The sequence below is a fragment of the Coregonus clupeaformis genome, chromosome 12 (genome assembly GCF_020615455.1).
Source record: "Coregonus clupeaformis isolate EN_2021a chromosome 12, ASM2061545v1, whole genome shotgun sequence".
NCBI lineage: Eukaryota > Metazoa > Chordata > Actinopteri > Salmoniformes > Salmonidae > Coregonus > Coregonus clupeaformis.
Genome location: NC_059203.1, coordinates 36,696,038 through 36,722,315, shown reverse-complemented (window position 1 = coordinate 36,722,315; position 26,278 = coordinate 36,696,038). Strand labels below are relative to the sequence as shown.

At 44.5% G+C, this 26,278-nt stretch overlaps 1 protein-coding gene across 1 annotated transcript in view; it reads left to right on the top strand.

Moving 5' to 3' along the window:
* LOC121577581 (metabotropic glutamate receptor 2-like) overlaps window positions 1–26,278 on the top strand; it is a 100,850-nt gene that overhangs the window by 47,670 nt on the left and 26,902 nt on the right. The window contains exons 3-4 of the mRNA XM_041891310.1: window positions 5,781–6,621; window positions 16,119–17,182. Coding sequence (XP_041747244.1) covers window positions 5,781–6,621; window positions 16,119–17,182 — 1,905 coding nt within the window. The remainder of the gene's footprint in view (window positions 1–5,780; window positions 6,622–16,118; window positions 17,183–26,278) is intronic.

Here is a 26,278-nt window from a genome sequence, read left to right as displayed (position 1 = left end):
TTGGAGAACAATTTGAGGGTTACTTAGTAGCAATGCAAATATCATGGTACAGCTATATGGACACTCAATCACTATGGTATTTTTTATTGGTAAATTTACAAACATATATTATGATAAATAGATTTTAAACCTGTATCTCATTATGGTAAGTGGTGAAATATGTATAGCCAGTTATAATTGTAATGGCTTAGCAGATAATAACAAAAGAAGAACAATATTTACATGGCACAAAGAGAAGGAATATAATATCTATTGTTTACAGGAAACTCATTCAACAATTTTAGATGAAGTTGTGTGGAAAAATGACTGGGGGGGGGGGGGGGATATACTTCTCCCATGGGCAAAGAAACTCAAAAGGGGTGTTGATATTAATTAACAGTAATTTTGATCCAAATGTGCAAATTGTCCAAACAGATCCACAAGGTAGATGGATGATTTTAAATATGTTATTGGACCATAAACAGATATGGCTCATTTAACCTTTACAGACCAAACAATGATGATCCACACTTCTTTGACAATATATATATAATAAATTATCAACCCTGCAAGCGATACAAGACTCTATTATTATGGTGGGAGATTATAATACTGTTTTAAGTAGCTCAATGGACCGTAAAGGAAATCACACTACACACTATCACCCTCATGCTCTTAAGGAAATCATGAATGTCATGGATACATTAGAATTAGTAGATATATGGAGGCTTAAACATCCTGACCTAGTGAGATATACATGGCGGAGACTCAATCAAGCTAGTCGTCTTGACTTCTTTCTTATGTCATTCTCGTCGGTACCAAAAGTTTCAAATGTGTTGATAGGGGACAGAATGTGGTCGGACCATCATATAATAGGCATATACATTACTCTTACTGAATTTCCACGTGGGCGAAGATATTGGAAATTTAATCAAAGCCTATTGGAAGATAACTTGTTTTTAACTAGGACAGAGGAATTTATAACTGATTTTTTTCTGACATAACATAGGTACAGCAAATCCCCTTGTTGTATGGGACACTTTTAAATGTGCCTTTAGAGGCCATGCAATTCAGTACTCATCTCGAAAACAAAAGCAATTTAGGTCAAAAGAGTCCATACTAACAAAGGAAATAGAAGGTCTAACAGAACAGATAGATAGCAATAAAAACTGTAACATAGAGGCTCAGAATAAATTAGAGGAAAAACAAAAATAAATGGAGAAACTTATTCAAGAAAGATCAAGTGTAATATATTATAAAAATAAAGCAAACTGGATGGAATATGCGGAAAAATGCACCAAATTATTTTTTAATCTTCAACATAGATATGCTACCAAAAATAATTTACTCAAACTGGTTACAAATGATGGAGTCACCCATGATTCACCAAATTATATTTTGAAGGAGGAAGCAAAGTACTTTAAGCATATGTTTTCGTTTCAGCGCCTCCATCTCCTCTAACTGAAGCTAATTGTATGGATTTTTAAAAAATTGATAATGTAAAATTAACAGCCATACAGAAAGACTCATGTGAAGGTGAAATTACAGAGGAGGAACTTCTGGATGCAATTAAAGACTTTAAGTCCGGGAAAACTCCAGGGTCGGATGGCATACCAGTCGAGGTATACCAAACCTTTTGTGATATACTCAGAGGACCGTTAATAGCATGTTTTAACCACTCCTATGTACAGTGAGGGAAAAAAGTATTTGATCCCCTGCTGATTTTGTACATTTGCCCACTGACAAAGACATGATCAGTCTGTAATTTTAATGGTAGGTTTATTTGAACAGTGAGAGACAGAATAACAACAAAAAATCCAGAAAAACGCATGTCAAAAATGGGAAAAGGGAAATAAGTATTTGACCCCTCTGCAAAACATGACTTAGTACTTGGTGGCAAAACCCTTGTTGGCAATCACAGAGGTCAGATGTTTCTTGTTGGCCAACAGGTTTGCACACATCTCAGGAGGGATTTTGTTCCACTCTTCTTTGCAGATCTTCTCCAAGTCATTAAGGTTTCGAGGCTGACGTTTGACAACTCGAACCTTCAGCTCCCTCCACAGATTTTCTATGGGATTAAGGTCTGGAGACTGGCTAGGCCACTCCAGGACCTTAATGTGCTTCTTCTTGAGCCACTCCTTTGTTGCCTATGCCGTGTGTTTTGGGTCATTGTCATGCTGGAATACCCATCCACGACCCATTTTCAATGCCCTGGCTGAAGGAAGGAGGTTCTCACCCAAGATTTGACGGTACATGGCCCCGTCCATCGTCCCTTTGATGAGGTGAAGTTGTCCTGTCCCCTTAGCAGAAAAACACCCTCAAAGCTTAATGTTTCCACCTCCATGTTTTACGGTGGGGATGGTGTTCTTGGGGTCATAGGCAGCATTCCTCCTCCTCCAAACACGGCGAGTTGAGTTGATGCCAAAGAGCTCGATTTTGGTCTCATCTGACCACAACACTTTCACCCAGTTCTCCTCTGAATCATTCAGATGTTCATTGGCAAACTTCAGATGGCCCTGTATATGTGCTTTCTTGAGCAGGGGGACCTTGCGGGCGCTGCAGGATTTCAGTCCTTCATGGTGTAGTGTGTTACCAATTGTTTTCTTGGTGACTATGGTCCCAGCTGCTTTAAGATCATTGACAAGATCCTCCCGTGTAGTTCTGGGCTGATTCCTCACCGTTCTCATGATCATTGCAACTCCACAAGGTGAGATCTTGCATGGAGCCCCAGGCCGAGGGAGATTGACATTTATTTTGTGTTTCTTCCATTTGCGAATAATCGCACCAACTGTTGTCACCTTCTCACCAAGCTGCTCGGCGATGGTCTTGTAGCCCATTCCAGCCTTGTGTAGGTCTACAATCTTGTCCCTGACATCCTTGGAGAGCTCTTTGGTCTTGGCCATGGTGGAGAGTTTGTTATCTGATTGATTGATTGCTTCTGTGGACAGTTGTCTTTTATACAGGTAACAAACTGAGATTAGGAGCACTCCCTTTAAGAGTGTGCTCCTAATCTCAGCTCGTTACCTGTATAAAAGACACCTGGGAGCCAGAAATCTTTCTGATTGAGAGGGGGTCAAATACTTATTTCCCTCATTAAAATGCAAATCAATTTATAACATTTTTGACATGCGTTTTTCTGGATTTTTTTGTTGTTATTCTGTCTCTCACTGTTCAAATAAACCTACCATTAAAATTATAGACTGATCATTTCTTTGTCAGTGGGCTAACGTACAAAATCAGCAGGGGATCAAATACTTTTTTCCCTCACTGTACTAATTGATAAAAATTAGTTTTTGAATAATAAAAAAAATATATATATAATCTTCGTAAATGATATCATAGGACTGGTAGAGTTGTCGCACATGCAGCTAACAAAAACATATGGAAATGTCTGCACTACCCAAAATTACAACCAAATAATTGCAGCATTACCGCAAAAATGGAAGAGGAAAGTGGAAAGGGGAAAACGTTTCATTTAAGGACCAAAGGATTGACAGCCATCCCATATAAGTTCTTTGTTTCTGGACATTTTGAGCCTGTAATCAAACCCACAATTGCTGATGCTCCAGATACTCAACTAGTCTCCAGGATGCCAGTTTTATTGCTTCTTTAATCAGCACAACAGTTTTCAGCTGTGCTAACATAATTGCAAAAGGGTTTTCTAATGATCAATTAGCCATTTAAAATGATAAACTTGGATTGTCTCCCGAGTGGCGCAGTGGTCTAAGGCACTGCATTGCAGTGCTAGCTGTGCCGCTAGAGATCCTGGTTCAAATCAAGGCTAATGTATGCACTGGATAAGAGCGTCTGCTAAAATGACTAAAATGTTTTTTAAAAATGATTAGCAAACACAACATGCCATTGGAACACAGGACTGATGGTTGCTGATAATGGGCCTCTGTACGACTATGTAGATATTCCATTAAAAATCAGCCGTTTCCAGCTACAATAGCCATTTACAACATTAACAATGTCTACACTGTATTTCTGATCAATTTGATGTTATTTTAATGGACAAAAAAATTGCTTTTCTTTCGAAAACAAGGACATTTCTAAGTGACCACAAACTTTTGAACCGTAATGTATGTGTATGCATGTAAGTGTATATGTGTGTATACAGTGGGGAAAAAAAGTATTTAGTCAGCCACCAATTGTGCAAGTTCTCCCACTTAAAAAAATTAGAGAGGCCTGTAATTTTCATCATAGGTACACGTCAACTATGACAGACAAATTGAGAATTTTTTTTCCAGAAAATCACATTGTAGGATTTTTAATGAATTTATTTGCAAATTATGGTGGAAAATAAGTATTTGGTCACCTACAAACAAGCAAGATTTCTGGCTCTCACAGACCTGTAACTTCTTCTTTAAGAGGCTCCTCTGTCCTCCACTCGTTACCTGTATTAATGGCACCTGTTTGAACTTGTTATCAGTAAAAAGACACCTGTCCACAACCTCAAACAGTCACACTCCAAACTCCACTATGGCCAAGACCAAAGAGCTGTCAAAGGACACCAGAAACAAAATTGTAGACCTGCACCAGGCTGGGAAGACTGAATCTGCAATAGGTAAGCAGCTTGGTTTGAAGAAATCAACTGTGGGAGCAATTATTAGGAAATGGAAGACATACAAGACCACTGATAATCTCCCTCGATCTGGGGCTCCACGCAAGATCTCACCCCGTGGGGTCAAAATGATCACAAGAACGGTGAGCAAAAATCCCAGACCCACACGGGGGGACCTAGTGAATGACCTGCAGAGAGCTGGGACCAAAGTAACAAAGCCTACCATCAGTAACACACTACGCCGCCAGGGACTCAAATCCTGCAGTACCAGACGTGTCCCCCTGCTTAAGCCAGTACATGTCCAGGCCCGTCTGAAGTTTGCTAGAGTGCATTTGGATGATCCAGAAGAGGATTGGGAGAATGTCATATGGTCAGATGAAACCAAAATAGAACTTTTTTGGTAAAAACTCAACTCGTCGTGTTTGGAGGACAAAGAATGCTGAGTTGCATCCAAAGAACACCATACCTACTGTGAAGCATGGGGGTGGAAACATCATGTTTTGGGGATGTTTTTCTGCAAAGGGACCAGGACGACTGATCCGTGTAAAGGAAAGAATGAATGGGGCCATGTATCGTGAGATTTTGAGTGAAAACCTCCTTCCATCAGCAAGGGCATTGAAGATGAAACGTGGCTGGGTCTTTCAGCATGACAATGATCCCAAACACACTGCCCGGGCAACGAAGGAGTGGCTTCGTAAGAAGCATTTCAAGGTCCTGGAGTGGCCTAGCCAGTCTCCAGATCTCAACCCCATAGAAAATCTTTGGAGGGAGTTGAAAGTCTGTGTTGCCCAGCGACAGCCCCAAAACATCACTGCTCTAGAGGAGATCTGCATGGAGGAATGGGCCAAAATACCAGCAACAGTGTGTGAAAACCTTGTGAAGACTTACAGAAAATGTGTAACCTGTGTCATTGCCAACAAAGGGTATATAACAAAGTATTGAGAAACTTTTGTTATTGACCAAATACTTATTTTCCACCATAATTTGCAAATAAATTCATAAAAAATCCTACAATGTGATTTTCTGGATTATTTTTTCTCATTTTGTCTGTCATAGTTGACGTGTACCTATGATGAAAATTACAGGCCTCTCTCATCTTTTTAAGTGGGAGAACTTGCACAATTGGTGGCTGACTAAATACTTTTTTTCCCCACTGTATATATATCGAATAGAGCCCCTACAGTATTGTTCAAATCTTGATCATGCTCTCATAGTACCTCTCTCTCTTTCTCTCCAGGTGGCCAACCTCCTTCGTCTCTTCCAGATCCCTCAGATCAGCTACGCCTCCACCAGCGCCAAGCTCAGCGACAAGAGCCGCTATGACTACTTTGCCCGCACGGTGCCCCCTGACTTCTACCAGGCCAAGGCTATGGCAGAGATCCTGCGCTTCTTCAACTGGACCTATGTGTCAACCGTGGCATCGGAGGGCGACTACGGCGAGACGGGCATCGACGCCTTCCAGCAGGAGGCCCGCGCCAGCCAGATCTGCATCGCCACCTCAGCCAAGGTCAGCCGCTCGATGAGCCGCTACAGCTATGACCAGGTGATCCGCTCGCTGCAGCAGAAGTCCAACGCCAAGGTGGTCATCCTTTTCACACGCAGCGAGGACGCCCACGAGCTGCTGGTGGCTGCCAACCGATTGAACGCGTCCTTCACCTGGGTGGCCAGCGATGGCTGGGGGGCGCAGGAGATTGTGGTGAGGGGCAGCGAGGCTGTGGCGGACGGGGCCTTCACCATTGAGCTGGCCTCCTACCCAATCCCCCAGTTTGCTGAGTACTTCATGGGACTGAATCCCTACAACAACACACGTAACCCCTGGTTCAGGGAGTTCTGGGAGAATCGCTTCCAATGTAGCCTCCATGACCTGGGCTGTGGGAAGCACTCTCTGCGGGATGGCCTGTTTGAGCAGGAGTCCAAGATCATGTTTGTGGTGAATGCTGTCTATGCCATGGCCCATGCCCTGCACAACATGAGGCAGGCGCTGTGCCCCAACTCCACTACCAAGATCTGTGACGCTCTGAAGCCAGGCAACGGCAGGAGATTCTACAGGGAGTATATCCTGAAGACCAAGTTTGACGGTGAGTTGAAAAGATTGATGAGTATGGCTACATGACAAGGTTACATGACTATATGTAACATATGATCATTAACTCTCTTGCATTGTGTTTTTAAAGAAAGGAATGCCAGCCAATGGTCCCAGTTGATCTGTGGTTAATTCTCTGACAATAGACAAAAATAAAACACATTAGATGTGCAGGACCGAAGTCTGTTGATGGCTGTAGATTTGTCTACAACATGGAAACGACTGTGTATTAGCAGGGGCTAAAGCGACCATTATATTTCAAGCATGCTAGCTAACTCGCTTGTGCAGCAATCATACATAAGCACATCACAGGAAGCCCCCAATATCTAACAGGTACCGTACACATATACAGTGCATTCGGAAGGTATTCAGACCCCTTGACTTTTTCCACATTTTGTTACGTTACAGCCTTATTCTAAAATTGATTACATTTGTTTTTTCCCTCATCAATCTACACACAATAACCTATGCAAAGCAAAGCAGGTGTTTAAATTTTTTTTGTAAATTAATACAAAATAAAAAACTGAAATATCATATTTATATAAATATTCAGACCCTTTACGCACCTTTGGCGGTAATTACAGCCTTGAGTCTTCTTAGGTATGATGCTACAAGCTTGGCACACCTGTATTTGGGGAGTTTCTCCCATTCATCTCTGCAGGTCCTCTCAAGCTCTGTCAGGTTGGATGGGGAGCGTCACTACGCAGCTATTTTCAGGTCTCTCCAGAGATGTTCGTTCAGGTTCAAGTCCGGGCTCTGGTTGGGCCACTCAAGGACTTTCAGAGACTTGTACCGAAGCCACTCCTGAGTTGTCTTGGCTGTGTGCTTAGGGTCGTTGATCTGTTGGAAGGTGAACCTTCGCCCCAGTCTGAGGTTGTGAGCGCTCTGGAGCAGGTTTTCATAAAGGATCGCTCTGTACTTTGCTCCGTTCATCTTTCCCTCGATCCTGACTAGTCTCCCAGTCCCTGCCGCTGAAAAACATCCCCACAGCATGATGCAGCCACCACCATGCTTCACCGTAGGGATGGTGCCAGGTTTCCTCCAGACGTGATGCTTGTCATTCAGGCCAAAGAGTTCAATCTTGGTTTCATCAGACCAGATAATCTTGTTTCTCATGGTCTGAGAGTCCTTTACGTGCCTTTTGGCACACTCCAAGTGGGAAGCCATGTGCCTTTTACTGAGGAGTGGTTCCGTCTGGCCAATCTACCATAAAGGCCTGATTGGTGGAGTGCTGCAGAGATGGTTGTCCTTCTGGAAGGTTCTGCCATCTCCACAGAGGAACTCTGGAGCTCTGTCAGAGTGACCATCAGGTTCTTGGTCACCTCCCTGACCAAGGCCCTTCTCCCCCGATTGCTCAGTTTGGCTGGGCGGCCAGCTCTAGGAAGAGTCTTGGTGGTTCCAAACTTCTTCCATTTAAGAATGATGGAGGCCACTGTGTTCTTGGGGACCTTCAATGCTGCAGAAATGTTTTGGTACCCTTCCCCAGATCTGTGCCTTGACACAATTGTGTCTTTGATCTCTACGGAAAATTCCCATCGACCTCTTGGCTTTGGTTTTGCTCTGACATGCACTGTTAACTGTGGGACCTTAAATAGACAGGTGTGTGCCTTTCCAAATAATGTCAAATCAATTGAATTTACCACAGGTGGACTCCAATCAAGTTGTAGAAACATCTCAAGGATGATCAGTAGAAACAGGATGCACTTGAGCTCAATTTGGAGTCTCACAGCAAAGGGTCTGAATACTTATGTAAATATGGGGTATTGTGTATAAATTGATGAGGATTATAAAAAAAAAAAATCAATTTTAGAATAAGGTAATGTAATGTAACAAAATGTGGAAAAAGTCAGGTGTTCTGAATACTTTCCGAATGCACTGTATACGTATGCGGTACCAGTCAAAAGTTTGGACACACCTACTCATTCAAGGGTTTTTCTTATTTTGACTATTCTCTACATTGTAGAATAATAGTGAAGACATCAACACTATGAAATAACACATATGGAATCATGTAGTAACCAATTCGTTTTTTTAAACAAATCAAAGTATATTTTATATTTGAGATTCTTCAAATAGCCACCCTTTGCCTTGATGACAGCTTTGCACACTCTTGGCATTCTTTCAACCAGCTTCACCTGGAATGCTTTTCCAACAGTCTTGAAGGAGTTCCCATATATGTTGAGCACTTGTTGGCTGCTTTTCCTTCACTCTGCCGTCCGACTCATCCCTAACCATCTCAATTGGGTTGAGGTCGGGGAATAATTAACAAATTAACCAGGTCATCTGATGCAGCACTCCATCACTCTCCTTCTTGGTAAAATAGCCCTTACACAGACTGGAGGTGTGTTGGGTCATTGTCCAGTTGAAAAACAAATGATAGTCTCACTAAGCCCAAACCAGATGGGATGGCGTATCGTTGCAGAATGCTGTGGTAGCCATGCTGGTTAAGTGTGCCTTGAATTCTAAATAAATCACCAACAGTGTCACCAGCAAAGCACCCCCACACCATAAAACCTCCTCCTCCATGCATTACGGTGGGAACTACACATGCGGAGATCATCCGTTCACCCACACCGTGTCTCACAAAGACATGGCGGTTAGAACCAAAAATCTCCAATTTGGACTCATCAGACCAAAGGACAAATTTCCACCGGTCTAATGTCCATTGCTCATGTTTCTTGGCCCAAGCAAGTCTCTTCTTCTTATTGGTGTCCTTTAGTAGTGGTTTCTTTGCAGAAATTTGACCATGAAGGCCTGATTCACGCAGTCTCCTCTGAACAGGTGATGTTGAGATGTGTCTGTGTGTCACGTTCGTTGAAGGACGGGTCAGACCAAGGCGCAGCGTGAAATGCATACATGTTTATTATAAAGATAAACACACGAACAAAACAACGTAACGTGAAGTCCTCAGGCTAAACACAAAAACAAGCCTCTAAACGGAACAAGATCCCACAACTAATGATAACAAACAGACTACTTAAGTATGATCCCCAATCAGAGACAACGAGCGACAGCTGCCTATGATTGGGAATCACACCCGGCCAAACATAGAAGTAGAACAACTAGAACTAAACATAGAATATACAACATAGATCTCCACACCCTGACTCAACATACAAGAGTCCCATAAGTCAGGGTGTGACAGTACCCCCCCCCCCCCCAAAGGTGCGGACTCCGACCGCACAAACCTGACATAACAGGGTAGGGTCCGGGTGGGCATTCCGCATCGGAGGTGGATCCGGCTCCGGGCGTGACGACCACATTCTCTCAGCCTCCCCGTTGCGCCCCTGGTCAGGTCTGGACCTCGGCGCGCTGCTTCCCCTCTCCTTCCTCCCACGATGCACCAAGCCCTGTCTGGGCCCTGGTGTGGGAGACCCCAAACCTGGAGAGGGGCTGACGTCTGGGTCTGGACTGGAGCCGCTGACCGGAGCTGGACTGGACCCCGGTGGAGCGGAATGCTCTGGCTCCGGAGTGGAACTGCTGACCGGAGCTGGACTGGGCACCGGTGGAGCGGACTGCTCTGGCTCCGGAGTGGAGCAACCGACCGGAGCTGGACTGGGCACCGGTGGAGCGGACTGCTCTGGCTCCGGAGTGGAGCAACCGACCGGAGCTGGATCAGGCACCGGTGGAGCGGACTGCTCTGGCTCCGGAGTGGAGCAGTGGAACGGGCACGGGCCGTGCTGGACTGGACACACGCACCACTGGTCTGGTGCGAGGAGCAGGCACGGGCCGGACCGGACTAGGAACACGCACCACTGGCTTGGTACGAGGAGCAGGAACGGGCCGGGCCGGACTGGCGACACGCACCACTGGCTTGGTGCGGGGAGCAGGCACGGGCCGGGCCGGACTGGGAACACGCACCACTGGTCTGGTGCGAGGAGCAGGAATGGGCCGGGCCGGAGACACGCACCACAGGTCTGGTGCGAGGAGAAGGAACGGGCCGGGCCGGACTGGGAACACGCACCACTGGTCTGGTGCGAGGAGCAGGAACGGGCCGGGCCGGACTGGAGACACACACCACTGGCTTGGTGCGAGGAACAGGAACGGGCCGTACCGGACTGGGAACACGCACCACTGGCCTGGTGCAAGGAACAGGAACGGGCCGGGCCGGGAACACGCACCACTGGTCTGGTGCGAGGAGCAGGAACGTGCCGGGCCGGACTGGGAACATGCACCACAGGTCTGGTGCGAGGAGCAGGAACGGGCCGGGCCGGACTGGAGACACGCACCACAGGTCTGGTGCGAGGAGAAGGAACGGGCCGGGCCGGACTGGGAACACGCACCACTGGTCTGGTGCGAGGAGCAGGAACGGGCCGGGCCGGACTGGAGACACACACCACTGGCTTGGTGCGAGGAACAGGAACGGGCCGTACCGGACTTGGAACACGCACCACTGGCCTGGTGCAAGGAACAGGAACGGGCCGGGCCGGGAACACGCACCACTGGTCTGGTGCGAGGAGCAGGAACGTGCCGGGCCGGACTGGGAACATGCACCACAGGTCTGGTGCGAGGAGCAGGAACGGGCCGGGCCGGACTGGAGACACGCACCACAGGTCTGGTGCGAGGAGAAGGAACGGGCCGGGCCGGACTGGGAACACGCACCACTGGCCTGGTGCAAGGAACAGGAACGGGCCGGGCCGGGAACACGCACCACTGGTCTGGTGCGAGGAGCAGGAACGTGCCGGGCCGGACTGGGAACATGCACCACAGGTCTGGTGCGAGGAGCAGGAACGGGCCGGGCCGGACTGGAGACACGCACCACAGGTCTGGTGCGAGGAGAAGGAACGGGCCGGGCCGGACTGGGAACACGCACCACTGGTCTGGTGCGAGGAGCAGGAACGGGCCGGGCCGGACTGGAGACACACACCACTGGCTTGGTGCGAGGAACAGGAACGGGCCGTACCGGACTTGGAACACGCACCACTGGCCTGGTGCAAGGAACAGGAACGGGCCGGGCCGGGAACACGCACCACTGGTCTGGTGCGAGGAGCAGGAACGTGCCGGGCCGGACTGGGAACATGCACCACAGGTCTGGTGCGAGGAGCAGGAACGGGCCGGGCCGGACTGGAGACACGCACCACAGGTCTGGTGCGAGGAGCAGGAATGGGCCGGGCCGGGCTGGCAACACGCACCACTGGTTTGGTGCGAGGAGCAGGGACAGGCCGTACTGGACTGGGAATACGCACCACTGGCTTGGTGCGGGGAGCAGGTACGGGGCGTACCGGGCTGGCGACACGCACCACTGGTTTGGTGCGAGGAGCAGGGACGGGCCAGGCCTGACTGGCGACACGTACCACTGGCCTGGTGCGAGGAGCAGGAACGGGCCGGGCCGGACTGGGGACACACACCACTGGCTTGGTGCGAGGAGCAGATACGGGCTGGGCTGGACTGGGGACACACACCACTGGCTTGGTGCGAGGAGCAGGTACGGGCCGTACAGGACTGGTGAGGTGCACTGGAGACCAGGAGCATTGAGCCGGCACAGCCCGTCCTGGCTGGCTGCCCACTTTCGCACGACACGTGCGGGGCGCTGGCACAGAACGCACTGGGCTGTGCATGCGCACTGGCGATACAGTGCGTATCTCCGCATACATGGGTTCCTCTATTAACCCACGCTCCTTATGTTGCCTAACCAGCTCCTCTCTCCGTGCATCTACTTCCTCCTTTTCCCTACGAGCCTCCTGCAGTGCCTCCTCTTGAATGGAGCTCTCCCGCTCTATTCTTGCTATCAGCCCCCGTAATGTGGTGGCCTCCTCTCTTACCCTGCAGATCCGATCCTTCTCTCCCTCTCGGCACTCCTCCTCCAGTGAGGACTCCTCCGGGAGCCCCCACGAGTTAGGGAACAGAAACTCATCATCGTCGTCATCCTCCGACTCCTCAGTATAAAACTGTTCCCACTCTTCTTCCCATGGTCGTAGGGACTCAACCTGGAAACCCACCGGGTGCAGTGGTCGGGGCTCTTCTCTCTCGCTCCCCGACCACTCCTTTAGCCCCCCCCCAAAATGTTATTGGGGCTGCCTCTCGGGCTTCCTCCTCAGCCGACGCCTTCTGTGTTGCCGTTGCTCCTCTCCTGCCTGGGCTTCGCCCAGGGTCCTTTTCCCGCAAATATCTCCTCCCAAGACCAAATCTTCCCCACCTGTGTCCAGGGTGTTTGCTCCTGGGCACGCTGCTTGGTCCGTGTTTGGTGGGATCTTCTGTCACGTTCGTTGAAGGACGGGTCAGACCAAGGCGCAGCGTGAAATGCATACATGTTTATTATAAAGATAAACACACGAACAAAACAACAAAACAACGTAACGTGAAGTTACCAGGCTAAACACAAAAACAAGCCTCTAAACGGAACAAGATCCCACAACTAATGATAACAAACAGGCTATTTAAGTATGATCCCCAATCAGAGACAACGAGCGACAGCTGCCTCTGATTGGGAATCACACCCGGCCAAACATAGAAGTAGAACAACTAGAACTAAACATAGAATATACAACATAGATCTCCACACCCTGACTCAACATACAAGAGTCCCATAAGTCAGGGTGTGACACTGTGTCTTAAACTCTGTGAAGCATTTATTTAGGCTGCAATTTCTGAGGCTGGTAACTTTAATGAACTTATCCTGTGCAGCAGAGGTAACTCTGGGTCTTCCATTCCTGTGGCAGTGCTCATGAGAGCCAGTTTCATCATATCGCTTGATGGTTTTTGCGACTGCACTTGAAGAAACTTTCAAAGTTCTTGACATTTTTAGTATTGACTGACCTTCATGTCTTAAAGTAATGATGGACTGTTGTTTCTCTTTGCTTATTTGAGCTGTTCTTGCCATAATATGGACTTGGTCTTTTACGAAATAGGGCTTTTTTCTGTCTTTTTTCTGTCCCTATCTTGTCACAACACAACTGAATGGCTCAAACAAATTAACTTTTAAGAGGGCACACCTGTTAATTGAAATGCATTCCAGGTGACTTCCTCATGAAGCTGGTTGAGAGAATGCCAAGAGTGTGCAAAGCTGTCATCAAGGCAAAGGTTGGCTATTTGAAGAATCTCAAATATCAAATATATTTTGATTTGTTTAACACTTTTTTGGTTACTACATAATTCCATATGTGTTATTTCATAATTTTGATGTCTTCACAAATTTTCTACAATGTAGAAAATATTTAAAATAAAGCAAAACCCTTGAATGAGTAGGTGTGTCCAAACTTTTGACTGGTAGTGTATATATAGGAAATGTACACAGTGAACTCTTACACATTGTAAATACGTAAATAGAATGCACTATTTCAGAACGTGACCTACCACTTGGATAGAATTATCAGACTGGGAAGAATTGATGTCCGCAATTTCCCCCTATCTGCAAGCATGACCAATGGCATAACACCTTGTTGATATGTAAATTCAACGAACCAGTCGGAGTACATAAACGTTGAATAAATATTTATGCAGTGGCAGAAATCCTGTTCCATGTATACAGAGAAATGTGATTTTCTATATATTCTCAGAAAAGGCTATATCCTAAGAAGTGATTTTCCATGAGAATATTGTGTCACGACTTCCGCCGAAGTTGGTGCCTCTCCTTGTTCGGGTGGCGTTCGGCGGTCGTCGTCACCGGCTTTCTAGCTGCCACCGATCTACGTTTCTGTTTTCCATTTGTTTTGTCTGTATTGTACACACCTGGTTCCCATCACGTTAATTTGTTTCCCTATTTAACCCTCTGGTTCCCTCATGGTGTTGTGCGTGATTGTTTGTTGTTTGGTGTTTGTCTGCTGTGAGCTTATGTATTTCCCTGCGTGGAAATTAGATTTGTCTGTTACTCAGTTCTGTGTCCTGCGCCTGACTCCGTCCTACCGCTGCACATTGACACCTGACATATTGCCAGAGAACAAATAGACCACATTCAACAGTTTTTTTTGTACTTGATTTTTGGTCTCTTTCATCTATATTATCCCTTTGTCTGTTATTAGCCTCTCGACACATAAAGTTGAAAATGAAAACTGCACTGCATGATATACTGCAATCATAATCTGCCAATGAGTGCCCTGCTTGCTGACAAATTTGATTACATACATTTAGATCCATTGTATCAATTCCTACCTTCCTACAGTACGTGGGAACAGTCCAGGACTAATTCTAGTTGTTTGTATATATCTGCTGAAGATAAGAGCTTGTAATGATTCAATTTGCAAAGATGAAACATCAATTTCCAGCCTCACACGCTGAGGCTCATTTTGTCACGCATCTCATCTGCCTGGAGTGGGTGGAGAGTGACTTGGACTACAGCCTGAATATTACAGATAGGAATCACATAAACACCCTCATCAGGAAACAGCATTTTCAGTCAGGTGGTGACCAGAGATAGTCAGTGTAACAGATAATTTATGTAAAACCCTATAGCATCAACACATCTGTACAACACAAAGAACAACAACCCCACCAAGCCAAATGATCTAACTACTAAACCCTTGAATGAGTAGCTGTATGTCTCCAAGTCTTAAGGTAGTGATGGAGTAAAAGGCGGGAATATTTTCATGCATGAGTGATGGTGGTGGGGGGGGGGGTTCAAAGTCCATGAGGGTTGCTCTAGCCAAGCTATCCATCTCAGCCGTCCATGTCAGAAGACATCAGATTGGATTACAAGACTAGAATCGCCTGATAGCCTGAAGTGTATGGAGATCTTTGGGGAGATGGCAGTACAGCAGGGTCACAAGTGATCCTTCATCCATTACAAAGCCCCATTTCCTCTAGTTCAAAAGAGACTAGATGATTCTCTATGGAGAATAATGGGGCTATTCAGCTGAGAATGGTTAAAATAATCTAAAAAAATCTCAACTGTCCAGTTGCAAGTCAGTCATTTTGCTCTGTTTACTTTCTAGCTATAAATGCATTGGTATTTCTATCCATGGCTTGCAAATTGTTATTCCATAGTTAGACATTAAGAATGTATTATTCCATAGTTAGACATTACAAATGGATTGATGTTAAGATAAATGTTCAATCTTTTTGACATGGTACCAAGTGATTGTATAGTAACTGTTTATTCCATGGTGTTGAATGAATCTGTTGTACACCCATAGTTGTTGGCACCTGAATAGTAAAAAACACGTTTAAACCTCTCTGAGGTTCTCATTCGAGTGCATTAAGCCTGTGTCAAAGAAAACAGACTCAACTTTCTGGCTTCAATTATGTAAATGCTGGGTTTGCACCTGTGTCCCTGATGCATCAGTTACTGTTGTGAAAGGAATGGAATGTCAGAGGGGAGATACAGAGAGGTGAAGTGATGAAGCAGATACAAGCTCATTCAATCAAAACATGTCGACTCCAAGACCCTGGATTCATTGTACACATGATGCTAGGAAATAATAACACAATCAATTCAAAATACAAGTCAGAGTTCAGAGTGTTAATTAAATAGTGTATTGTTAAGGATCAACATTAATTTGCTTATTTGACTTTCAACCATCACAACATGACCATGGTCTTCTCTTTCTCACCCTGCAGCTCCATTCCGTCCAGCAGACACAGAGAACATGGTGAGGTTCGATACCTTTGGAGACAGCCTAGGCCGCTACAACATCTTTCACTATCATAAAGAGGACGGACGCTACGTCTACCGTAAGGTGGGCTACTGGGCCCAGAATCTGACCCTCAATACCAGCCAGATCCCCTGGGAGGGCCATGCCGCACCCACCTCCCAATGCAGCGACCCCTGCAGGAAGAACGAGGTGAAGAGCATGCAGCCTGGAGACGTGTGCTGCTGGATCTGCATCCCCTGCCAGCCCTACCAGTACTTGAAGGACGAGCTCACCTGCGCCGATTGCAAGTTCAGCGAATGGCCCCTGGCCAACCTGACGGGCTGCTATAACCTGCCCGAGGAGTACATCCGCTGGGAGGATGCCTGGGCTATAGGCCCTGTTACCATCTCCTGCCTGGGCATGATGTGTACACTCTTCATCATCGGCCTCTTCCTCAAGCACAACGACACCCCTGTGGTGAAGGCAAGCGGGCGGGAGCTGTCCTACATCCTCCTGCTGGGTGTTCTGATGTGCTACAGCATGACCTTCATCTATATCTCCAAGCCCTCCATGGCTGTGTGTACCCTACGTCGACTAGGCTTGGGCACCTCCTTCGCTGTGTGCTACTCTGCGCTTCTCACCAAGACCAATCGCATTGCACGCATCTTCAGCGGGGTGAAGGACGGAGCCCAGCGGCCGAGGTTCATCAGCCCTGCCTCCCAGGTGGCCATCTGCGGGGGTCTGATCTCCTGCCAGCTGGTGGTGGTTATGGTCTGGCTCCTGGTGGAGGCCCCGGGGGTCAGGAAGGAAGTGAACCCCGAGAGGAGGGACATAGTCACCCTCAAGTGCAACAGCAAGGACTCCAGTATGCTCATATCCCTCACCTACAACTGCATTCTCATCATCCTCTGCACTGTCTACGCCTTTAAAACCAGGAAGTGCCCAGAGAACTTCAACGAGGCGAAGTTCATTGGGTTCACCATGTACACCACCTGTATCATCTGGCTGGCCTTCCAGCCCATCTTTTACGTCACGGCCAGCGACTACAGGGTGAGTTATCAAGTCACATAGACTTTGATTTAGTAAACAAAGTCACACGTTTTTGCTATTTTTGAGTTTCACAGTACATCACTACTTTTCCAAAAATTAACCACACAACCTCAACACACTGCCTAACATACAGCGTATATCTACTTTACAAACTGAGGTTGAAGACACACAAAACTGATCCCTTGGTTGTTATTTATACTTGTGTATTTCCTGTCCTTAAAGTCGTGAGTTTGGCTCATTTAATCTTTTCTAAACAGATATCAAATCCCTTTGATCGCTTGTTTTTAACTCTGATAAAAGAAGCAGCTCTCTTTCATGGGACTGAGAAATCTGTTCCAGAGGAGAACAAAGGCTCAGAGGAGATCACATCCCGGCAAAATGACGGATTGAAATAAATTAGGTGGGACGGATTTATACTGATAACACACTTGAAATTGGCTACTTAATGACAATTAGCATAGAGCAAACCTCATTCAGTAAACAACTCTATCTATCTCCGTTGTGTGTCACTGCTGGGATTATAGATGTGTGTTATGATCATTTTATTTCCACATTACTATACCTACCATAAAACTTCAATTAAATGCAGAGTCTCAAATAGCCTCCTGTCCCTTTTAATAGACGGGCATCGCCATACATTTCAGCAAATAAACATCTGTTTCAAATAAACGCGGGGTCTAAATGAATTGTTTACGAGGTTACCGTGTACACAGCTCTGATATTCCCACGGTCATGTGCATAAAAAAATAAAAAATCCTAGCAATGGCGCCACCAAAAAGACAACACAATATCAAATAATGCTCTCCATGTTGCTGAAGCGTGAAATTGGGGGGTGTATGACAGGCAGTCTAGTCTTTGCAAGTCTGATCAGCGATGGATTTGTTAATATAATGTTTACACTGGTCATACTGGTCACAACAGTGTGGTAGTCTTTTCAAAATGTTATAGAGCAAAATGCTGTGTGAATTAAAGGTATACTTCGGGATTTTGGCAATGAAGTTTATGTCTCTGCGTGCAGTTTGAAGGAAGTTGATAACTAGCGTTAGAGCACAGTTGCTAACTAGCGTTAGTGCAATGACTGGACGTCTATGGTAACACCTAGCATGCTAGTTCCAGTCATTGCGCTAATGCTAGTTAGCATTGGCTAATAAAACTACCTCTAACTTCCTTCATACTAGATGCAGCGATATAAAAATACTATCCTCATTGCCAAAATCCTGAAGTATCACTTGAAGGAAATAGACACCTAGCTCAAAGGGAAACCTGTCTCAAAGAGAAACCTGTCTCCAATAAGCGCTGGTTGTGTTCAGTGATTGAAGCAGATAAATGGCCGGGCTATAAATTGAAGTTTTACAGTATTTATTGAAGATTGGTCAATGGATTTATTAAGTAATGCTCTCCAACATTATGTGCGTACAGTATCTGTATACTGTACACAAGCATGTATGTGGAGTGTGTACAGCAGAGCCTACCATAGCAAAAAGCATAACAGCTGGGTCATTCCATCAATAGAGTGCCTTTTGGGTAAGGTCATCTGTTTTGCTTTTTAAAAATGTTTTATTTCACCTAATTTTAACATTCAGTCATAAAGAGCACATGTTCAACTTAAAAAATTAATATGTTTTCCCATTTCAAGAAAAAAAAAAAAAAAAAAAAACAGGATTGACGGTAACAGGGTTGACAATTTCATCTTAAATCAGCGATAAATCCCTTTGTGACAGGGGGAATAGAGTGGTGAGGCGTCGTCATTCATTTTCTGGATTCAGGTTCTCTCAAACATAATTTTAAGCTTTGTTTTACTATTGACAGTTACAGCTGATTTCAGGATTGTATATCGATTTGCTCTACTTAAGTATTTGTCATCTGATGTATTCGTTTCAGTCACTGAATTGTTTAATCAAAATGTTCGCTGCCTGCTCCTGATATCAGGGCATAAAAACTAGAATCTCTGACCTGAATTAGCGCCCAGCTATATCCTGTCCCAAGCTTGTTTTTCCCAGATTTCCCTGGCTAACTGAACTATGCTAGTTTTCGTCTACACTCGTGGTCAAATGTTTTGAGAATGACACAAATAATAATTTTCACAAAGTCTGCTGCCTCAGTTTTGATGATGGCAATTTGCATATACTCCAGAATGTCATGAAGAGTGATCAGATGAATTGCAATTAATTACAAAGTCCCTCTTTGCCATGAAAATGAACTTAATCCCCCAAAAACACTTCCATTGCATTTCAGCCCTGCCACAAAAGGACCAGCTGACATCATGTCAGTGATTCTCTCGTTAACACAGGTGAGAGTGTTGACGAGGACAAGGCTGGAGATCACTCTGTCATGCTGATTGAGTTAGAATAACAGACTGGAAGCTTTAAAAGGAGGGTGGTGCTTGAAATCATTGTTCTTCCTCTGTTAACCATGGTTACCTGCAAGGAAACACGTGCCATCATCATTGCTTTGCACAAAAAGGGATTCACAGGCTAAGATATTGCTGCTAGTAAGATTGCACCTAAATCAACCATTTATTGGATCATCAAGAACTTCAAGGAGAGAGGTTCAATTGTTGTGAAGAAGGCGACAGGGCGCCCACGAAAGTCCAGAAAGCGCCAGGACTGTCTCCTAAAGTTGATTCAGCTGCGGGATCGGGGTACCACCAGTGCAGAGCTTGCTCAGGAATGGCAGCAGGCAGGTGTGAGTGCATCTGCACGCAAAGTGAGGCAAAGACTTTTGGAGGATGGCCTGGTGTCAAGAAGGGCAGCAAAGAAGCCACTTCTCTCCAGGAAAAACATCAGGGAAGACTGATATTCTGCAAAAGGTACAGGGATTGGACTGCTGAGGACTGGGGTAAAGTCATTTTCTCTGATGAATCCCCTTTCCGATTGTTTTGGGCATCCGGAAAACACCTTGTCTGGAGAAGACAAGGTGAGCGCTACCATCAGTCCTGTGTCATGCCAACAGTAAAGCATCCTGAGACCATTCATGTGTGGGGTTGCTTCTCAGCCAAGGGAGATGGCTCACTCACAATTTTGCCTAAGAACACAGCCATGAATAAAGAATGGTACCAACACATCCTCCGAGAGCAACTTCTCCCAACCATCCAAGAACAGTTTGATGACGACCAATGCCTTTTCCAGCATTATGGAGCACCTTGCCATAAGGAAAAAGTGATAACTAAGTGGCTCGGGGAACAAAACATCGACATTTTGGGTCCATGGCCAGGAAACTCCCCAGACCTTAATCCCATTGAGAACTTGTGGTCGATCCTCAAGAGGCGGGTGGACAAACAAAAACCCACAAATTCTGACAAACTCCAAGCATTGATTATACAAGAATGGGCTGCCATCAGTCAGGATGTGGCCCAGAAGTGAATTGACAGCATGCCAGGGCGGATTGCAGAGGTCTTGAAAAAGAAGGGTCAACAGTGCAAATATTGACTCTTTGCATAAACTTAAAGTAATTGTCAATAAAAGCCTTTGACACTTATGGAATGCTTGTAATTATACTTCAGTATACCATAGTAACATCTGACAAAAATATCTCATAACACTGAAGCAGCGAACTTTGTGAAGACCAATACATTGCCAAACTTCATAAATTGCACCCTCAACTTCAAAACTCCTTTGCTAGTTAGTTATAAAATCATGTAGCTAAGAAATTCTCTGGAAAGAAACTTGAAAATGATTTATTGTTTTGTTGAATAGTCATGACTGGTTCGCGCTAGTATCTGTTGTGTCGTAAGACAATGGTGACAAAGGATATCATTGCTACTTAACGCAGATCCAAGTTCAGTTTTGACATTAACCGTCGTCATTGGCGTAGGGTTAGCTGGACGTTTCTGACTGATCTTGGAACTATGACAACGGGCAGGCTCTCCCCACTTGGTTCGATGGGAAATGTAGTAATTTTGCCAACACAGCCAGATATGTACACAGTCTTGTACCCTTAAACTTTTTTTTAACTGACTATCGTATTTGTTGATTAAATCTGACTTTATTAGTAGAATGAGTAGTCCAGGAATGTCACAAGTTAATTGACATGAGAAAACTCGAGAAAATAGCAACTCTACAGAGCGCCAATGGCTACAATTAATGGCTAAATTACTTCTGGACACGAAGGGTCCGCAGAGCTCCTCCTCACCACTCTATGGAAGCTGGTGTGCAACAGGGAGGGGCAATTGAATGCAAGCTTCACTTTTTCATTATTGTTAAACACCAGAAAATGGCCAAAAAGAGTAGAAGCAGCTCACCTGCTTTTACACTATGATTTGAATATATCTTCAATGTTTCTATTGAAAATTTTTTTTTTAAGGAGTAGTTTAACCATATTAAAACAAGTGTTCAGTTCACGTAACAAGATTGACCTTAAAATGAGGGACAGGCGTAAATAATTCACTAATCACATGAAATAAATAAGAATCTGCATAATAAATAAGAATCTGCATTGTTGTTAACGAAGCATGTGACAAATAGAATTTGATTTGAATCTTAAGAAATTACTTTCTCAAAGCAACAAAATAACTAGGGCTTTACAATGATAGTGAAAACCATGTGGTTCATATTAAAGGGCACTTAATTTAATATAACAGGCTTTTAACTCCTGGAACGACCCAGCTAGAAAATGATTTGTGGCCAAGTGATCTAATCATGATTAGATTGTTGAGTCCTGAACCTAGAGATCCGATGACAGAGAGTTCCAGAGAGGTACTGAGCTCTGTGGTATTTGTTCCCCTCTGGGATACCTGTGTGGACTGGGGGAGAAAGAATGAGACAGAGAGAGGTCCCCTGGTGCACCTTCCTCTGCAGACACAGATGGACAGGCTGGAGAGTATGAGGTCTGGATGGGGGACAGAACGTAGCTGTGTGTCCCTGTGTGGAATAGACTGTGAAAGATCAGGATGCTGAGTCCCAGCTGTGTCCCGTGCGCTGGGATTACGGTGTGTCTCACAGGGGTTCAGAGGGACCCTACCTCATGGCCCCTAGGCAGGATGGGGATGGGAGAGAAGGGGACAAGGACAGAACGGATCAACACAGCTCTAATCTGACCGCTCTGATTATCTCTGAACTGGAACGAAGACTCATGTGATTTGTGTATTGTCTTCAGTGAGGGAAATATTACTGGGCTGTGTTCCGTCTGCTACATTTTTACTCTGAGATGGCTGTCCTCCTACCCTGAGATTTCAGAAAAGTCTGGTTGAATAATCAAACAAGAATTTGCACGTCATCCATGAAATGTTTAATGAAACAAAATATGGTCTACTGAGGCATGAATTACAAACATGATTACCACATTAAATATTAAAGATGTCCTCCCTGAAGGGGAAAAGCAGGTTAACAAAGGTGATGAAACATCATTCATATCCGAAGGAAAAGAGTGCCCTTCACACTGGGCACAGAAGTCAGTTCAATGTCTAGTTTTGATTTGGTTAAGTTGTCAACTAACGTGAACTCAACATGAAATCAAAACATTTCAAAACATGTCATTGGATTTAGGTTTAAAATTGGTTTAAAAATGAAGGAAAATTGCCCTTTTATAAATATCAGATATACAGTATCTTTATGATTTATTGGTAACATTTATTTCATATATTTCATATACTCATACAGTGCATTTGGAAAGTATTCAGACCCTTTTCCTTTTTCTACCTTTTGTGACGTTACAGCATTATTCTGAAATCGATTAAATTATATTTTTTACTCGTCAATCTACACACTATTTCCCATGAGGCCAAAGTGAAAACAGGTTTTTAGAAATGTTTGCAAATTAAATATTATAAAAAATCAAAAACAGAAATACCTTATTTACAATAAGTTTTCAGACGCTTTGCTATGAGACTCGAAATTGAGCTCAAGTGTATTCTGTTTCCATTGATCTTCCTTGAGATGTTTCTACAACTTGATTGGAGTCCACCTGTGGTAAGTTCAATTGATTGGACATGATTTGGAAAGGCACGCACCTGTGTATATAAGGTTTCACAGTTGACAGTGCATGTCAGAGCAAAACCAAGCCATGAGGTCGAAGGAATTGTCCGTAGAGCTCTGAGACAGGATTGTGTCGAGGCACAGATCTGGGGAAGGGTACCAAAACATTTCTGCAGCATTGAAGGTCCTCAAGAACACAGTGGCCTCCATCATTCTTAAATAGAAGAAGTTTGGAACCACCAAGACTCTTCCTAGAGCTGGCCGCCCAGCCAAACTGTGCAATCGTGGAAGAAGGGCCTTGGTCAGGGAGGTGACCAAGAACCCGATGGTCACTCTGACAGAGCTCCAGAGTTCCTCTGTGGAGATGGGAGAACCTTCTAGAAGGACAACCATCTCTTCAGCACTCCACCAATCAGGCCTTTATGGTAGAGTGGCCAGACCGAAGCCACTGCTCAGTAAAAGGCACATGACAGCCCGCTTGGAGTTTGCCAAAAGGCACCTGAAGGACTCAGACCATGAGAAACAAGATTATCTGGTCTGATGAAACCAAGATTGAACTCTTTGGCATGAATGCCAAGCGTCACGTCTGGAGGAAACCTTGCACCATCCCTACAGTGAAGCATGGTGGTGGAAGCATCATGCTGTGGGGATGTTTTTCAGCGGCAGGGAGGCTAGTCAGGATCGAAGCAAAGATGAACGGAGCAAAGTACAGAGAGATCCTTGATGAAAACCTGTTCCAGAGCGCTCAGGACCTCAGACTGAGGCGAAGGTTCACCTTACAACAGGACAACGACCCTAAGCACACAGCCAAGACAATGCAAGAGTTGCTTCGGTACAAGTCTCTGAACTAGGAAAACCTAGTTCAGTCTGCTTTACAACAGACAATGGGAGACAAATTCACCTTTAAGCAGGACAATAACCTAAAACACAAGACCAAATATACAATTGAGTTGCTTACCAAGACGACATTGAATGTACCTGAGTGGCCTAGTTACAGTTTGGCTTAAATTCTTAAAGGTGCGCAAAGTTGACCCATTTGGCATACCCCACCCTACCATGAGACATCCATGTCTTCATCACTGGAAAAGATAAGTTGAGTTTGATATAATTTAAAAGCTTACAAACAGGGTTGTCAAACTATTTCATAATTTCTTGAAAAAATGTTTTTTATACAAATGTCATTTTTTGACCTTTAACGTCAATTATCAAAAAACACGGAAACTTATATTTTTCTTCATATTTGCATAATTTGTAGCTTAGACCCTATTTTACATCGTCTGAGGTTTTTGTACTGTGCCCGCTATCGGTTGAGACGCAACACCCTCTTGTATACAAGGTGGGTGTCATTTCAGTCATAGAAATATAATTCATAGAATGGACCTATCCCTTCAGACTACTGCAATTTATCTGGTACACCATTGAAATGTAAATTGAAATGAAATTGTAACTTCTAATTACTACCACAAAGATGGCTGCCGATCCACCCACCGTTAAATGTCAACTTAAGTGGTCATGTCTATTCTATTACCTATATTTCTATGATTTCAAAAGGTTTCCTATAGAGGATTGACAGTATAATTAAAAACAACAGATATTCCCATTTAACATTCTCTGATTTCTGGACCAATGTTCCCTCAAACCTTTTTTGTCACTGAGCTAATTTCAGGTCGGCTGAGCGCAAACTTGAAAATTCTGTGCAACTTCCGGCATGTGTTTACTGTGAACACTGAGGCTGTACCCACTTTAAATTAGTTTTAACAGTAGTCAAGTAGGCTACTGTGGCTATTTGATCGTAATGCCTACTAGAGTGGCCTACCATCAAAAGCAATGGAGAAAATGCTTTTGATGGAGGATTTGACATTAACCTGTTTATCCACTTGTCCTTCAGACAAGGATATGACTGAAAATGTTGTTGTGTTGTTTGATGCAAGAAACCACTTTACAAAATAAAATGCATCATTATTCCCATACCATTTATTACAGAGAATCAGAAAAATGATGCCTTTAAGACATAAAAAGCTCTTTACCTGACTCGCTTTTCAAAGATGTCTAAAAATGCACACGTTTTTTGTTCATGTAGGAAGCAATCACTCCCCCATTGCTGACTACAAATGATCTATAACTGGGCTAATAGCTCACTAACTAGCAAAGGATATGAACAAATGTGCACACGTGGCTACATGTAGCTCTCGCTTTGATCTCAAAACAAGCGCATCTACTCATCACCGCTTATGCTGTAAAAACAGTCCAGTTCAAAGTTAATGGCACAGATCCATATATGGCAATGGTCTATTTGCATATAGGCCTACTGCAGCTCTGATTGGTTATGGCGCACCAGTACGGGCCTGAGTCATGCCTGTCAATGCAATAGAATCCTACTCTGATGCGTTCTGCCTACAACAAAATCTCTTGTATAGTTTGTTTTGTTTCGGTATGTTGCATTGAAAGTGGCTAATATTGCGTTGATTCGATCACAATTCCCACAGAAAAGGGAAACGTTAATAGTGTTAACGAATGGGGAAAACTCTACAAAGTTGAGTGAAGTTCAATCTCGTGCTTCTCTGAGTGGGCTGACATTTCTTCTGCACGGCAGTCCCCCGCGCACTCACGCAGCTTAGAGGGAATATTGGTTTGGACCTACAACCATCTTTGTGTACCATTTTGAAAGTATACATTTGAATTGAATCCCCATTTTAGTACATTTATCAGCCAAAACATGACACCCACCCTGTATTCAAGAGCATGTTGTGTCTCAACCGATGGCGGGCACAATACAAAAACCTCAAATGATGTAAAATAGGATCTATGCTACAACATATGCGAATATGAAAATAATCGGAGTTTACTCGTTTTTAAATAATTGGCGTTAATGGTTAAAAAATGATATAATATTTATAAACAAAATCCAGAAATTATACAAAAGTTTGACAACCCTGTTTGTAAGCTTTTAAATTATATCTCAACCGTTTATCTTTTCTAGTGATGAAGACATGGATGTCTCATGGTATGGTGGGTTATGCAAAAACTGGTCAACTTTGAGCACCTTTATCTCTTTAATGTTTTGGCATTCAGGTCCAGAAAGTCATTTTCTGAGCACTTCTACAATGGGCAAATATTTATGGAAGGTTTTCTTTCAAATCAAAACGGGAGCTGTCAAAAAGTGATTGAATTAAAATGGATTTAC